General features: G+C 40.4%; 1 protein-coding gene across 7 annotated transcripts in view; it reads left to right on the top strand.

The window, feature by feature from the left end:
- The window catches only part of DENND4C (DENN domain containing 4C), a 108,949-nt gene extending 91,594 nt beyond the window's left edge, over nucleotides 1-17,355 (top strand). For 6 of the 7 annotated variants that reach the window (XM_005297682.4, XM_065549458.1, XM_005297681.4 and 3 more), the window contains 8 exons: nucleotides 3,270-3,445; nucleotides 4,654-4,836; nucleotides 7,274-7,463; nucleotides 8,363-8,608; nucleotides 11,504-11,621; nucleotides 13,564-13,717; nucleotides 16,586-16,650; nucleotides 16,999-17,355. In XM_005297682.4, coding sequence (XP_005297739.1) covers nucleotides 3,270-3,445; nucleotides 4,654-4,836; nucleotides 7,274-7,463; nucleotides 8,363-8,608; nucleotides 11,504-11,621; nucleotides 13,564-13,717; nucleotides 16,586-16,650; nucleotides 16,999-17,135 — 1,269 coding nt within the window. In that variant the 3' untranslated portion in view covers nucleotides 17,136-17,355. The remainder of the gene's footprint in view (nucleotides 1-3,269; nucleotides 3,446-4,653; nucleotides 4,837-7,273; nucleotides 7,464-8,362; nucleotides 8,609-11,503; nucleotides 11,622-13,563; nucleotides 13,718-16,585; nucleotides 16,651-16,998) is intronic. The other variant, XM_042850543.2, reaches the window with a different exon arrangement.
- The last annotated feature ends 244 nt before the right edge of the window (nucleotides 17,356-17,599 follow it).

Below are 17,599 nucleotides of genomic sequence, written 5' to 3'. Positions count from 1 at the left end.
ATAAAGGATAGTAAAAGAAAATCCTTACTACAGACTTTGAAGTGCAACCCATTGTGTTCAAAGAATGAAACTCCAAGAAAATGGGAGTCATAGAAAATAGACTTGAAAAGAATAGAGGTCATATAGTCCATTCCCTCCTCCATTACTTGGTTCTTTTAAAACTGGACCTCACCAAGTCCTGGGACTTCCACCAGTGAAAACTCGCTTCAACCAACCAAGTTAAAAAGAGCAAAACATAGCTCTATCTCTCATTACTATCTGAATGTAACCCAGATCATCCCTGATCACAGCTAGAACTACAAAACTTAACATTATTGGCATCAAGCTATATTTCAACATCATTTACCAGCTCCATGTGTGGAATTTGTTTTACATATAATTCTGCAGTATTGTATCTCGTGATAGAAAAGGTGAAAGGAGTAAGTATGTGCATTTGAACTCCTTCCTGCCTTGTGATGGAGATTGAGAAAAGCTGCAGATTTCTTCAGTGTTCCTCCACACATCCATGTTTTCAATGTGTGAAGCTTTTACAAAGTATCCTTATTTGTAAAGGCCTAGTAAAAACAGGAACGTACAGATGTATAATAAACACTTTAGAGGCATTTTGTCAGTGTTTGTATGCTTCATGTATGTTGAATGTGTCAAAAGTGGCATGTAATTGCTAAATAAGAGCTGTTCTTATTTATTTAGCACTTACATAGTGCTTTTAATAGATCTCAAATCACTTGACAAAATGGATGAATGTTGTTCCCATTTTATAGGTAGACAGCAATCCACAAAAAGGCTAACCAAGTGGCCTTTAGCATAGCGAGTAAGTGGCAGGGCTGAGAATAGAATCCAGATCTTCAGACTGTCATTCTGATGCCATATAGACTCATAGACTTTAAGGTCAGAAGGGACCGTTATGATCATCTAGTCTGACCTCCTGCACAACATAGGACACAGAATCTCACCCACCCACTCCTGTAACAAACCCCTAACCTATGTCTGAGTTATTGAAGTCCTCAAATCGTGGTTTAAAGACCTCAAGGTGCAGAGAATCCTCCAGCAAGTGACTTGTGCCCCACGCTGCAGAGGAAGGCCTCTGCCAATCTGCCCTGGAGGAAAAATCCTTCCCGACCCCAAATATGGCGATCAGTTAAACCCTGAGCATGTGGGCAAGACTCACCAGCCAGCACCCAGGAAAGAATTCTCTGTAGTAACTCAGATCCCACCCCATCTAACATCCCATCACAGACCATTGGGCATATTTACCTGCTAATAATCAAAGATCAATTTAATTGCCAAAATTAGGCTATCCCATCATACCATCCCTCCATAAACTTATCAAGCTTAGTCTTGAAGCCAGATATGTCTTTTGCCCCCACTTCTCCCCTTGGAAGGTTGTTCCAGAACTTCACTCCTCTGCTGGTTAGAAACCTTCGTCTAATTTCAAGTCTAAACTTCCTAATGTCCAGTTTATATCCATTTGTTCTTGTGTCCACATTGGTACTAAGCTTGATTCCTCTCCCTCCCTGATATTTATCCCTCTGTTATATTTATAAAGAGCAATCATATCTCCCCCCCAGCCTTCTTTTGGTTAGGCTAAACAAGCCAAGCTCTTTGAGTCTCCTTTCATAAGACAGGTTTTCCATTTCTCGGATCATCCTAGTAGCCCTTCTCTGTACCTGTTCCAGTTTGAATTCATCCTTCTTAAACATGGGAGACCAGAACTGCACACAATATTCCAGATGAGGTCTCACCAGTGCCTTGTATAACGGTACTAACACCTCCTTATCTCTACTGGAAATACCTCGCCTGATGCATCCCAAGCCCACGTTAGCTTTTTTAATGGCCATATCACATTGGCGGCTCATAGTCATCCTGTGATCAACCAATACTCTGAGTTCCTTCTCCTCCTCTGTTACTTCCAACTGATGTGTCCCCAATTTATAACCAAAATTCTTGTTGTTAATCCCTAAATGCATGACCTTGCACTTTTCACTATTAAATTTCATCCTATTACTACTATTCCAGTTTACAAGGTCATCCACATCTTCCTGTATGATATCCCGGTCCTTCTCTGTATTAGCAATACCTCCCAGCTTTGTTATCCCCAAACTTTATTAGCACATTCCCACTTTTTATGCCAAGGTCAGTAATAAAAAGATTGGTCCCAAAACCGATCCAAGAGGAACTCCACTAGTAACCTCTCTCCAGCCTGACAGGTCACCTTTCAGTATGACCCGTTGTAGTCTCCCATTTAACCAGTTCCTTATCCACCTTTCAATTTTCATACTGATCCCCATCTTTTCCAATTTAGCTAATAATTCCCCATGCGGAACCGTATCAAATGCCTTCCTGAAATCGAGGTAAACTGGATCCACTGCGTTTCCTTTTGTTTAAAAAATCTGTTACCTTCTCAAAGGAGATCAGGTTGGTTTGGCACGATCTACCTTTTGTAAAACCATGTTGTATTTTGTCCCAATTACCATTGACCTCAATGTCCTTAACTACTTTCTCCTCCAAAATTTTTTCCAAGACCTTGCATACTACAGATGTCAAACTAACAGGCCTATAGTTACTCGGATCACTTTTTTTTTCCTTTCTTAAAAATAGGAATTATGTTAGCAATTCTCCAGTCATACGGTACAACCCCGGAGTTTACTGATTCATTAAAAATTCTTGCTAATGGGCTTGCAATTTCATGTGCCAGTTCCTTTAATCTTCTTGGATGAAGATTATCTGGGCCCCCCCCGATTTAGTCCTATTAAACTGTTCGAGTTTGGCTTCTACCTCGGATGTGGTAATATCTACCTCCATATCCTCATTCCCATTTGTCATCCTACCATTATCCCTAAGCTCCTCATTCGCCTCATTAAAGACTGAGGCAAAGTATTTGTTTAGATATTGGGCCATGCCTAGATTATCCTTAACCTCCACTCCATCCTCAGTGGTCCCACTTCTTCTTTCTTTTTCTTCTTATTTATATGGCTATAGAAATCTTTTACTATTGGCTTTAATTCCCTTTGCAAGGTCCAACTCTACATGGCTTTTGGTCTTTCTCACTTTATCCCTACACGTTCTGACCTCAATAAGGTAGTTTTCCTTGCTAATCCCTCCCATCTTCCTCTCCTTGTAGGCTTTCTAATTTTTCTTAATCACGTCTCTGAGATGCTTGGTCTACAACTCCTGCCTATGAATTTTTTCCCCTTTCTTATCTGCTGGGCCACTGTGTGCGCTACACCTATAAAACTGTGAAAAAGGCTAATATTCTTTCTCTGTTGTAGGTCCTGATGTCAAGCTGTTCTCAGTGCAGAGTTTGTGGAGCATTGGTTTATGATGAAGAAATTATGGCTGGATGGGCTGCAGATGACTCTAACTTGAACACCACATGTCCATTTTGTAAAAACACCTTCTTACCTCTTCTTAATGTGGAGTTTAAAGACTTGCGTGGATCTGCGAGGTTAGTGGGTTTGCCAAGAGCTTTACCTTTCCCACTTTACACAACTTCAAAATTTGTGTTGTATTATAAAATTATTCATATTCAGAAGTTAAGGCTCTTTCGGGGACGGAACAAAACAAAGATGCTTACCACCATATATAGCTGGGACACATCACTAGCAGTTTCCCTGTTTGTACAACCGTGATTGGGATAAAGCATACTAAAAATATTGTAAGCCATTGAAGATTATAGTAATTGCAGCTAGAAAGGATTGAACTCTCAGGTTAGTCATTTGCACTTGCCAAACGTCTCATTTTCGTGAGTGTGTGCCCCATAAATGTAACCATTTGGAAGGTAGAATATCTGTCTTTGTTTGTTTTGTTTTTTTATATCAAGGTTAATATATGTACAGCTTTTTAAACTAGCTTTTCAAAAAGGTTTTATATATAGAACACTTTGTAAATGTCAACAAGCAAAGTTTTTCCCTCCAAGACTGGTTTAGCAAGAGTCACGTTATTGCAGGATATCAGTTTTAAGTTGGTACAGAACTTGGCTAATTAACAGGACCATGAGACCCATAGCCCAGAGAGCCTTTTTATGTACAGCCCTTCCAACAACTTTGTATTCTGCCACATTAAACTGAATGGTGAAGACAGATGACAAAAATATCACAATCTGACCATAATTTTAAAATGATCTCACATAGCACATGTTGTCATTAGTGGTATGAACTAGCTATAAGCTACCTATTCCTTACGACTTAAGTAAGCCTGGGGGAGCCAAAATATCTATAAAGCTTATACATAAAAGATCACTAAGAAAACAAGATGATGTTGCATCCTTAATTATACATGGTCTTGATGTAGCAAATCTTTTTATTGTGAAACAACAAAATATTATTTTAAATGGTTACTTACCCAAACCAAAGTGGACTTTTTTTTTAAACTCTGCAAATGGCAGAATAGGGTAGTGTGTGGACTAGCTTCACATGTTTGGTGTTTTCTCTCTATATTTGTAGTAATGACAGGGGGATGTCAATTGCATTCTGGAGCTCAGTGCAAGTCTTACTGTTGTGATTTTGGAAGAGGGTTTATGTACAGTGCTTCTTTTTTCTTTTGTAATTGACTAAATATTTGGAAAATCAACTTTTTTTTGTAAACATGCATAAATGTATGTGTTTAATGCCTCCCCCCCCCCCCCACCTTTCTCTTGTTCATGTCATTGTTTAGCTTTTTTCTGAAACAAAGTACATCTGGAGATAGTTTACATAGTGGAAATATTCCATTAACCACTGATCCTCTGGAGCAGAAACCTGTGTCCAGTCCTGCTGTTGCTGATTTGATCAGTTTTTCAGATCACCTAAAGTCCAACCAGACCATAGCTGAAGAAACCAGCTCTGCAACTGAGCAAAGGTATTGGGGAGAAAGGGGGAAACAGTTCTTAGTTTCTAAACAAAATACTTTTGTGATGGTACTGTTAGAAAGTACTAGCACTTTCAATATTGTGTTTCTTATTGAAAAGTGAAAATTTTAGCATACTGTTGTCCCACTGTATATTAAACGCTAGTGTGCCAAATATGATATAGAAAAGTCATTCATTCTTACTATTATCATTTGGTTGGTTTTCCCTCACTTTTTGCACCTTGTAAGTATACTTGTTAGCTGATTGCTTTAAATTAATCTCTATGAATTAGTGCCTTAAAAGCAGTCTGCCTATAGAATTGCAGTTGAATCTGTAATTCAGTTATACGTGAACTTGGAGCAATTTCCTATGAATATTAATGTGTATTTTTAAAGTTATTTTAAGCATGCACTTTTCCTGTACATGGAATTAATACAGTATATTATATTATGTAAATAATCTATTTGTTCGGAATCATCTCTTTAAGGTAAGAGGTTTTGGAGTGCTTAGCATAAGCAGTTCTATAATATGCAATATTAACACTATCGTAGAAAAGCTATCGCTCTTTTGTGGCAGTTTGTAAAGAAGCATGAGTCAGTAGCCCTATGTTGTGTAGAACTGGTTAAAAAAACGAGCACATTTTTTTTATTTTTTTTGGGGGGAGGCTTTTGTTAGTTGAATTTTCAACAAAATTCTTATCAAACTCAAATTTAATGAAAACTTTGTTTGGAAAATTTGAGTAACTCCAATTATGCCCTTCTGAGTGAGACTCTTAAGGTGTGAACATGACATATTTTGTGTAATATTCGTTGATCTTATGTTCAAAGATTTAAACTGGTTTATCATCTTACATTAGTGTCTCTTAACTCTATCACAAATGTCTCAGTGGAGCCAAACAGATAATTTGCAACTAAAATTTCATCCCATGAATTTAAATCCTCTTCTGCTGCAAAATATATGGAAGAAGACTGATTTTAAATTTTTTTTATTTGTTATAAAGTAACCGAATTTTAAAGATTAGTTCAACTGTGTGCAGTGCGTTGATTGCAGATAGTTCTGAGAGTATTCATTGTGTGCCGTTGCTGAATGAGCTGCACTACTTAGTTATGACTGGTCAGATGAGTCGCACAGTATTGCTTCAGTTCCCTGACAGCAAGAGCGTGGGAGCACTTCTAGCATGATATTAAAATTAAGGATTTTTGCGAACATTTACGTATGTCCTTTATAAATTTGCTTTCTGTGAACACTGTGACAAAGTTCTGCCTCTGCCTTGGTGGGGTCCTGCGCTTATAGGCGGATTTGCTTGCCTCAGAGATTCACAGCAGCCCTCAGTTTGGCCACTTTTGCTAGTGGCTCAAACCTGCTGTCCACTCAGCTAACCTCATCACTGGCCAGCATGGGGGAAACGGAGAACAATCCCCATAGTCTCTGTGTCCCACCTAGTGGGTTGGGGACAGGCCAGATTCCTTTCCAATTTAGACCTTCCCTTCTGATGTTTCTCACAGACCAGGTCATCTCCTCCTGTGTCCGATCAGGAGTTGGAGGGATGGGGGGAACCTGGGCCCACCCTCTTCACCGGGTTCCAGCCCAGGGCCCTGTGGATAGCAGCTGTCTACAATATTCCCTGTATCAGCTGCGTGACAGCAACAACTCCCTGGGCTACTTCCCCATGGCCTTCCCCAGCACCTTCTTTATCTCACTACAGGATCTTCCTCCTGAAGCCTGATCACACTTGAACTCTTCACTCCTCCAGCAGCACACCTTCTCACTCCCTGCTCTTTGCACACACTCCTACTAACGGATGGGAGGTCCTTTTTAAACCAGCTGTCCTAATTAGCCTGCCTGCCATAATTGATTCTAGAATCAATTTTGATTCTAATTGCTCTAGGGCAGCCCCTGCTCTGGTCATTCAGGGAACAGAAAATTGTTCATCCAGTGGCCAGTATATTTGCCTTCTACCAGACTCCTATACCCCACGGGTCTGTGTCTGTCACAACACTTAGGCTTAAAACTCAATTGCATGACCATTCAGAGAAAGCAAACACAAGGAAAGGTGATGTAAAATGTGAGCATGACCAAAATAAATTCATCTGAAATAATAAGTATGTATTGATAGAAAATATCTTGCAGTTCTTGTCCAGCTCTGTTTCTAAGCATGGTGGCTGCACTAGTCAGAGGCTCCATAACGGCAGGTTTTAGTTAAAAACTTTCAAGTGCTTTTCACAGTTGATACGGAAATGTTCTTTTAAAATGTGACTTTTTTTTTTTTTTAATATTATGCTGAGTTTTTCTGTGGAATAGTGTGGTGCCAACCCAATGATTGAGGCTTTCCTTTCAATAGAAAACTACCTGGTACACCTGTGTGAGAGTCTTTCTCTGGTTGCTGTCTGTCAGTAAGCGTTGCTGAGTAGCAATATGTTAACATATTCTCTTCTGAAACCCAAATAGTGATGTGCCAGAAGAACAGAGTGAGGGCCCCAGGGCTATGAAGACATCTGTTATCAATTCATCAAAACGAGGAGCATCTTTGACTCGGAGCCACAGTGTCGGAGGCCCTCTGCAAAATATTGATCTCACACACAGACCATCTCATGGCATTTCAACAGTTAGTCTTCCAAATAGCTTGCAAGAAGTTGTGGTAGGTTGCAAATAAGATGTTTGATATTAAGTGAATCTAACCCAGTGCTAATGAATTGCTGCCTGAACAACATCCTGCTTGCCATTCTTGAATAATGTGGGCTTGCCATTCTTGAATAATGTGGGCACTACCAGGCTCAAATGTATATTGACCCTTTCTGTAAAAGTAAAGTATTTTCTTCTAAGTGTGTCTTGATACCTTAGGTCTTGCCATGGTTCAGTTGCTCTGACATGGTTGAAGGATTTATTTTCCTGTATACATTTTAAGTAGTGCTTCTTGATTTGAAATTCTCCCTCTGGAAATACAGACTTTTCCTTAACCTTTCTAAAGGGATCAGAAATTTATAAACAAGTGACCAGCATTCTGGAATTGACCATCTAATCATAATAAATAGCATATTATTCCAAGAGGTATATGCAAGTCATTCCCTTCATGTACCGCCTGTCCTCCCCACCAAAAAATGGCTCAGATGGTATATCCTGTGGGGAGAAAGGGGGCAGGGGAATAGAGTTCATTACAATAAGTACTTCCATGTTAACAAGGATGTCTCTCCTTCTGATGGACTTCGAGTGGCTGCTGTTCAACGGTGAAGTTTGTTTTCCATTTAAACTGCCTCCTGATGGACTTGCATTCTAATGTATTGCAACATTGCTCTACAGAAGATTAAAAACAATTATTTTAACAAGCTCTGTTTTTGTGAGGAAAGAGAAGGAAAAATTCAGAAATCAAAACTGACAGCCCCGGTATATCTGTCGTGCATTCATTACCTCCAAAGACTTAGAAATGTTAGTTCTGCAGCAGTGCAATTTAAGATTGCTGTGGGAAATGATCCTCAAAAGTATTTCTGGGGGCCGAAAGTCTTCAACTTTGTAAAGTAACAATTGCTGCTGTTCTTTCAGGATCCTTTAGGGAAAAAGCCCAACCCTCTCCCTCTGTCTGTGCCCTACTTGAGCCCTCTGGTGCTACGTAAAGAGCTTGAATCCTTGTTAGAGAATGAGGGGGAACAAGTGATTCATACATCCACATTTATCAACCAACATCCCATCATTTTCTGGAACCTAGTTTGGTATTTCCGGCGCTTGGATCTACCTAGCAACTTGCCAGGACTCATTCTGACGTCGGAACACTGTAATGACGGGGTGCAGGTAGGTGCCTTAAGAGTAATTGGTCATGCACAAACATTGCAGCGTATTTAATTATTTTTGTCTATAGAAAATGTCAGGAAAACCTTGCTTGACAATAGTTTAAAATCTAGATTTTTTTAATACCAAATCGTACGTTTCTACTTCTAATATTGGTAATAGGAATCTTATAAAAGGAATCTTATCTTGGCTGACGAGAGAAAAGAGCACTTGGCTGCTGGACAAACTGTTCTCTAGCCATGGCATCTGATGGGTTCCCTTCCCCCCTTTTGGGGTGCTGCCTGAGACTGGGGTACCACTGAGCCCATCTGGCCCACCAGCCTGACCTCCCTTTACATTGTGTTGCTGAGGCAAGCCAGCCAAGCCCTCCCTCAAGTTTTAGACTGCACTTAACCAGCACACATGAAGGTAGGGATGCACCCAGCTGCAGCTATTCATACAGATGCTGAGATCAGCTCTGCATGGGAAGGCTCAGCTAAGGAACTGCCCAGTACTCAAGTGCACACCTCCCTCTGGAGTGTAAACCCAAAATTGTACCATCTTGCATTGCACAGAGAATTGTACAGCCTAAGCTCAATGTGGAGAGGGATATACACAACTTTCTGCCCCAAATTATGATTTCCACACACATTGGTTTTAGACAAAACAAAGCAAGTTTATTAACTACAAAAGATAGATTTTAAGTGATTATAAGATTTAGCAAACAGATCAAAGCAGATTACCTAGCAAATGAAACAAACACAGAATCTAAGCTTAATATACTAAAGAAACTGGTTATAAGTAGCAAATTCTAACCCTAAATGTTGTTGTAGGCAGATTGCAGAGATTCTTGAAGGCAAGCAGTATTTGCTTGCAGCTAAAAACTCCAGATATTCTTTTCACAGGCCAGACAACCCTCTTGCCTGGGATCAGTCCTTCTCTCCTAGTCCAGTCTTTTTGCTCTCAAGTGTTTCCAGGAGTCCCCTTTCTTGGGTGGGGAGTCAATGATGAACGAACGAACCACGATGATGACACTCCCCTGCCTTAAATAGATTTTGCATATGACGGGAATCTTTTGTCTCCCAGTGTGATTCCTACCCCCAATCAGTGGAAAAACACTATCATCATAGAGTCCAATACCAGTGACTTGGTCACGTGTTCCTGCAGCCATAATTCAAAGGCTGTTTGCAGCATCCCCAGGAAGGCTTCCCAGGAAGAGGGAGATAAGCATGTTCAAAGACCTGTTGTTTTCCCTAGTGTCCTTTCCCAACCGGCCATCCAGACTGATTGCCTTCCGTCTAATGGGCGTTCCCCAGGTGTAAACACATTTGTAATAGATGCATAGACAATGTTCCTAACTTCAGATACAAAAATGATACATGCATACAAATAGGATAATCATATTCAGTAAATCATAACCTTACATGACCCATCTTGCATAAAATACATCTTAGTTATGCCATAATCCATATCATAACCATATCTCTATGAAGAATATGGGGTGTAATGCTACTACATCCTTTTATAGATTTTTCGAAAGCTACTAAGTGAGATTCTTCTCAATGGCTGTTGATTGTCGGGGGTAGAAAGAAGCTCTGGGGAATTCTAACTCATGAACAGCAGCTTTAAGTTATAACACATCACAGCAAGGCAGATTCCCTACCACACTGTGAAATCTCTTTCAGATATTGGGCTGGATTCCATGCTTCATTCCACCAGTTTTTTGTTGTTATAACTTTGAGTCACATCATATAAAAATGTAAGAAAAGACTAGAGAATCAGGTGCATTATTTTCTGGCATTTCATCCGTTCTTTTAAGGGCCAGATTTTTTTCAAAGATAGGAACACATCTGACTTCTGCACATGTGCCAAATGTGTATACTAGAGGTCATCACGTATTTGAACCATGTAATGGAATAGTCTGTTAACAGATGTGGCTGAAGACTCATCACTTGGGAAACTTTACAAGCTAAATTGGAAAATACCCTGTATTATTAGGGGAAAGCCTATATTGACTCGGAATGAACTACACAGCTTTCTTGTCCATCTCTCACTTCTGATTCATGCAGCAAGTTCATAGTCATTCAGAAGGCACTTCTAATTCTAACAAAAGTTATGAAAAATTGAGCTGTAATTGTGAGTTTCATGTGTCTGCGATAACCAACCGACTAGGTGTGTGGTGTTGCTAGGGCTAATTTGTGTTCTTAGTAAATACCTGTGAGCAGCTGCCTTTCCCAACCTGCTGTACAAACAGTCCCACCTGTTACATAGAGTCCAAATGTTTTCCTTTCTTGGAGCTTGGAAACCAACAGAAAGGTAATGTAAAGCCTTTTGCAGCAGGATCACCATCTGCTAGTATCAGAGTAGCAGCCGTGTTAGTCTGTATCCACAAAAAGAAGAACAGGAGTACTTGTGGCACCTTAGAGACTAACAAATTTATTAGAGCATAAGCTTTCGTGGACTACAGCCCACTTCTGCTAGTAGTGCGTCAGGTACATACTACCAATGGGGTAAGAACCATCTCTTTGTTTGCATTTGTACAGTGCATAGTACACTAGGGCCGTGGCCTGTGACTCAGGCTCCTAAGTGTTTATGTAATACAAATAATATATTTCTATCAATACAGCCTGAGTAGATGCCAGTACGAGTGGTCTTTTTTGGTTTAGCCTATATCACACAGAAAGGGGTTTAAGCTAAATTAAAAAAAAGCCACTCAGTACTGCAGTGCAAACAATACGCTATTCAATTCCTACCAAACGAAATCTGCAGTTTAGCCTCTCCATTTTTGTGTGTCCAAATGAATAGCACAAATCTTTTCAGCAACAGAGATAAGAAATAACACTTTTTGCACCTGTTGTCAAGTTTTTAATCACATGATCCTGGGCTGACCGCTTTAAACTTCCCTTTCCCTCATTCTAGCTTCCTTTGTCATCTCTGTCTCAAGACAGTAAGTTAGTATACATCCAGCTATTGTGGGACAACATCAACCTTCACCAAGAGCCTGGAGAGCCTCTATATATAACTTGGAGAAATCTCAGTAAGTGAAACAAGTGTGTGTGAGAGAGTGTGGGGTGGGGAGTGAGAGGTGACGCTAAACATTTGTTTTTACCTTGTGACGACTTTATAGATTGTATGCTCTTCATGGCAAGAACTGTCTTCCCCTCTGTTTGCAAAGCACCCACCACTTTTTGAATGACAATACAATGTAAACAATGTGAAACCTGATATGAAAGCATTTGTTGTCTTCCTCCTTTGTATACAAATTGCAGTATTCTTTGCATGTTTCTATATCGGATATAAAATAGGGGAAGGATTTGATCAGATAGCAGCCTGTACATAAACTTCAGTAAGGGCATGGGTCTGAACTTTCTTGCTGTGTTACTGACCTGTCAGTACAGTGATGAAAGGGAAGAACTGCTACAAAGAAAAATCTTTCTAAAATAACATTTTGCTTTTGTTTAAAAAAAAAAAAAAAAAAAGTTGCCACCTTTCGCATCCTAATTTACCATGTGTAGCTATAGTGTTTATGCCGTTAGCTTAAATTCACATGGTTTTCCACTACAGAAGAAGTTTGAAACATGCATGTGCAGTGTACTATGTACTTTTGTATTACATCAGTCTCAAATATTTTCTTGTTGCACTGAGCTGTTCTGTTTGTGTTAACTTTAAGAAATGAGCTCAGAGCTGTAAAACACCAAGGAAGAAGAGTTCCCTCCCCAGAGGAGCTTTAAATCTAAGCAAACTGATTGAATAAAAAAATGTACTGGGAGAACCAGAGGAGGATGATAGTGTCATTTGCTTTGTTTTTGTTTTCTTTAATAAGGGGCTGGTGACATCCATATGAAACATGAATGACAACTTGAATCTTCCAATACTGTATTTATAACTTTAATTAACACACCTCCAATACAAACTGATATGATGTAAACAAGGGAACAAAGCGTTTGTTTTAAATGGTTTTTGTGCTGAAAAACTGGCCAAATAGTCCCGTTGCAGTAAATTCAGAAAATATCTGGAAAACAGGAAAATATGTTCACCAAATGCACTGAATCCTGCTTTTATATCCAGGCTATCCCAAACTCATTGGAGCGATCACTTTGTGTGGCGTGACTTTCATCAACAAATGCCCCTTGCTTGCTGCTTACTATGCAACTTTGCTATGTATTGATTCTGCCTGTAATCTAAACTCCACTGCCCCCTTGATGCACTGTTTTTATTAAGTCCGTTCATTGTCATTTTGGAACCACCAGTTCATGCACCAAAACATTGCAGTAAGTGTGTAAATGATGCCAGATTAGATCAGCTGCTGATGGTCATTGTTGCAACATTTCTGTTTCAGCTTCACCATTGCTACGTTAATGGTAGCATGTAGCCCAAATTTTGCAATGGCAGCTTCACTTTTCTTTCTTTACAAACTGGTCTTAAAGGTCGCCTGATGACATAAATATTACTAACTTTATTTTCTTTAGAATGCACTTAACCTTCTGTTCAATTTGCAGCCAACGAACTAATGCAGCATGGCTGAAACATGGTAGCCTTCAGCCACATACATCAAATACATCTGATTGTGTCTGTGTTACACCTGGAAACAATCAAAGTGTTTGAATTCAATATAAATTAACAAGATACTGTAGCACTTAAAAAGAACCATTTTTATATCAGTGTCAATGTACAAAGATTTTGTTACAAAAATATACATGTCAAGAACTAGAGACAGTTTGGTCTCTTGTGCTCCCTTGTCAGGACATACTCAAAGAGTGTGTATGCTTTACACAGTTTCTGCCACACTAAAGGGTGACAGAATGCCTAAATAGGCAAAGCCATTCCATTGTAGTGGAAACTTCTGAAAGATGGGCAAAATGTCTCTGCGTGCAAAGACCACATATATCTTGTACTCACTGCATGTTTCATGGGAGTGAGACTGTTTAAGAATTACCTCTGTTTTTGTATTGGTCTGAAATGCTGCATTCTCCTACCAGATTCAGTGGAGAAGAAATCATCCATAGCTTCAGAAGATCAGCAGGCAACAAGCACTTTAGTGGAGAACATCAAACTGAGCATTCAACACAACAATGTTGTTGAACCAATCAACCTCCTTCTGCAGAAAGTTAAACCAGACATCAAACGACAAAGGTAAAGGGACAGTGTTTTCTATTATCTTCCCCCACCCTCATATGCAAACCTACACCAGGATCACATACCATTTAAGTGTTGTAATGGCCTCCCATACATGGTTATAGAACATTCAACCTCCTCTGAGACTCCCAGTCAATACATATACAACAGCCAGATGTTTAGGATCAGCTTTTCATACGGGCACTTTGAGAGCTATAAAGATTCTGGCATGTGTAGATCTACTTCTGTGCATGTAGTTGCTGCAGTTATTTGCAAATCAGATAGCTAGACCCCCAGTTGTGTACACAAAAACCAATATATATTTTTTTTATATATACATAAGTGAAGTAAATATGCATCCAAAAGCAGATACAAAACATGTGGAGATCTTGGGCCTCGCTGCATAAATGTAGCAAATTTAAATTTGTCATTGAAACCTTTACATCGCAAAGGATCTGAAAGCACCCTATGAATTCCTCTTTACAAGACGGGGAAACCTGCTTGCTGAGCCATTGCTCAGCCAGAGAAAAAAGGAGCCAGAGCCTGCTGCAGGAGAGACTGTCAACCTTGCCCCCGCTACCAAGTGCCAGCGAATACCCCAGGAAAAAGAGAGGGACTTCAAGTAGCAGAGTCCAGGGGATTGCACCCCTCCTGGGCAGACCTAAACAAACGGAGTTACCAGGGAATTGTCCCTGCTATAATTAGATTCAACAGCTTTTTTTTTTTTTTTTTTAAGTAACTTTGGCCCCACTCCCTTCCCCAAAACAAAAAAGTGTCTGTGCCCCGAAGCATCATTCTCTAAAGATTCATCTTTAAATAGATATTTGTGTGTGTTGGTGCTTACAGCGGTGAGTGCTTGCAATTCCAATCAAAATGGTAGTTGCATATAATGGTAGTTTTTGAAGTGTCATATCTATTACAGTTCACAGTAGGGTCACATTACGTGACTGAAGCATGGTACTCAGTGCTCTTAATACCACGTTCTTGTATGGAATACTCCTCCCCTCCCTCCCAGCACCTCCTGCATGCCACGGAACAGCTGATTGCAGCAGCTGGGAGACGCTAGGAGGGAGGGGGAAGAGTTGATCAGCGGGGCCACCAGTGGGCAGGAGGCGGGGGTGGGGAGGAGGAGGAGCTGGCTCCCGGTGACTGTTCTAGCCCTGGAGCACCTATGGAGACGGCAACTATGGGACACAGGTACTCTCTCCAGAACCCCCAAATACCCTCTCCCGGTACACACACCCCTCCAAGTACCTCTCCCAGTACACAAACACCCCTCCAGCAATACCCCCTCCAGTTCCCTCTCTGGCAGCGTCCTTTTTGGGGACCTGAAAGTAACCCTAGGAATAAGGGTAATAAATATTCCTCAGCCTCCAGATGCCAGTTTTTTCCCTTAATCAAAACTATTGTGCAAAATGCAGAGCTGATTCCTCCTAGCCAGCATCTCACATGCAGCTGAACGTCAGTGGTTGTAAAGATAGTTTTGTGTGCCTGGCTGAGGCTTGCCTGTCTGTGCTTCTCCCACTCTTTCTGTAGCCAGGCTGGCAGTTTCCTTCCTTCCTTCTACAAAGGCTACTCAGTACCAAGTGGTGCATGTTCATTTGCACACACACACACTCTGAGTGCATGAGAACTTCAGTGACCCTTTCTCTAAGGCAGGGATCTCAAACTCAAATCACCATGAGAGCCACATGAGGACTAGTACATTGGCCCGAGGGCCGCATCACTGACACCTTTTCATATAAAGGTACAAAAGCCCCCTGCTGCCCCTGGCCCCGTCCCCACTCCACCCCTTCCATGAGGTCCGCCTCTGCCCCGCTTCTTCCCCTGAGCGCGCGGCTCCCCGCTCCTCCCCCCTCTTTCCTGGAAAGTGCTAAGTGCTGCCAAAGAGCTATTTGGCAGCGGGAAGTGCCTGGAGGTAGGCAAAGAAGTGGGGGACGTGGTGCGCTGGGGGGTGGCAGGTGAGGGGACCTTGACAGCCGCAGGAAATAACTCTGGGGGAACACGGGGAACTTGGCGGGCTGCAGCAAATAACTCCACGGGTCCGGCCGCATGTTTGAGACCCCTGCTCTAAGGAGACCTGGGATAGGTCCAGTCAGCTGCCACCTTTGGGGATGACTCCCAGAGCTTCTTGATTGGCTCTTCTCTTCTGCCTCCTCCTCCCCTTGAGATGTAGGCTGTTCCCTTTCTTCATTCAGCCACAATCTAGATCGATTTACAAAGAATGCAGTGACTGTATGAAACCAAGAGGCCAGCTCTGTCAGTTTGCCATATGTCTTTAATTCTGCAAGCCTATCCCATTCTTAAGTGAGTAGTGACTGAAGTACAGAAACTGTATTTTCAAGGTATTAAAATGAAAGCACTTTATTCATTAATACAATCTCTATTTTTTTTTTGCTCCTAGTTCCATACACCTATTTGTTTAATATGTGGATAATTCTGTTCCAGTGAAAATTTGATATCCTGAAACTAAACGCAGGATCCCAATCCCAAATATAAAAAAATCATGAGAAATTTAAAAATGAGATTTTAAAAATACATTTTTTTTTCACTTGCCTTGTAGTTTGTGAACCTTTGGGGGGGGGGGTCACATTTTCAACCTTTTCTCCACAAGCAGGGTGGCTAAAACATTTTTGTTAATGAAAATGAGATTTTTCATATAGCTCTTGACTCTAGGAGCTGGGCTCAAAGAAGCACACCAAAAACTGCAGGACTCATAAAATCATGAGTTCGCAACACTGATTAACAAGCCACTTATAATACAAATAACATTGGAAACATAGTTTTAAAAAAAGCTGTGTTTATAGAAGATAAACATGCTTTCAGCATTGACTTCTTGAGGGTAGATGGTACTTTCATTGACTCACATTTTAAAATATTTTACAGGAGTTTTTATAGAGAAATCCTTTTCCTGTCTTTGGTGTCTCTTGGGAGAGAGAACATTGACATAGGTAAGTTGAAAATATTGTGAAATGTGCATAATGTTTATTTGCACAAATATATTAAAGAGAGAGCTCAATGTGTATGGACTGATAGGATAGCTAGCTTCAAAAAATTGGCATTGGTTCAGGGGTTTCTAAGCAGCTGTTCAATTGGCAGACTTCCTTACTTCAGGGGTAAGTAATGAATACTAACATAAGTGTTGCTTTTGTGATTCTCAGTTACTGTTCATTTAAAACAGCTAGATCTTGCAGAGTGATGCACTTTAAAAAAAGAAACTTAATTTTTGTGGAAAATATTTATGGTGTGCACTTGAAGTCATTTAAGCAGCACTTTCAGCTATGCTCTGTTTATTCCAGAGGCCTTTGATAGTGAGTACAGACTTGCATATAAAAGTCTAACGACAGAGGTGCTTGAGAAAATGCAGAAAATAGATGCACCGCCAAGCAGCAATGTGGAGTGGTGCAGGAAATGCTTTGGAGCACCTGTCATATAAAAATGCGGGAAGAGGTGATGGAACTTCACGAAACAGAAAGAGGTGGGACAAAAACTGAGAATATGTAGATTTGGATTCAAGTTCCTAAAAGAAGACTAAATCCAGCAAGTTGTATCCAGATCAAATCTCTCTTTGGGACGAGTTCTAATTTTTGATTTTGTCATCTCATGAAATAGTGTAAAGTGCTATAAAATACCTTAAAACTTCTTAATACCAAGGATATTCAGTTCTTGAATGGATTATCTGCTTTAACTTTATTTTTCTGTATATATTTTGTTTCTTCTTGCTTGTCCGCCATCTTCAGCATCAAGTGGTTGAGAAGGGAGATGGTGGTTCAATAAGCATTTAGTTGGTGGCTTTCTTAAGGACCATCAATCCTGGGATATTTTATAAGTGTATGTTTTGGATTGCCTTTCTAGCCCAGAAGCATGTTAAGTGCACTGGTAAAGAGGGATCTGTTTGTT

The sequence above is a fragment of the Chrysemys picta genome, chromosome 6, assembly GCF_011386835.1.
Source record: "Chrysemys picta bellii isolate R12L10 chromosome 6, ASM1138683v2, whole genome shotgun sequence".
NCBI lineage: Eukaryota > Metazoa > Chordata > Testudines > Emydidae > Chrysemys > Chrysemys picta.
The sequence above is the reverse complement of the archived record's forward strand: the minus strand, read 5'-3'. Positions and strand labels throughout refer to the sequence as shown.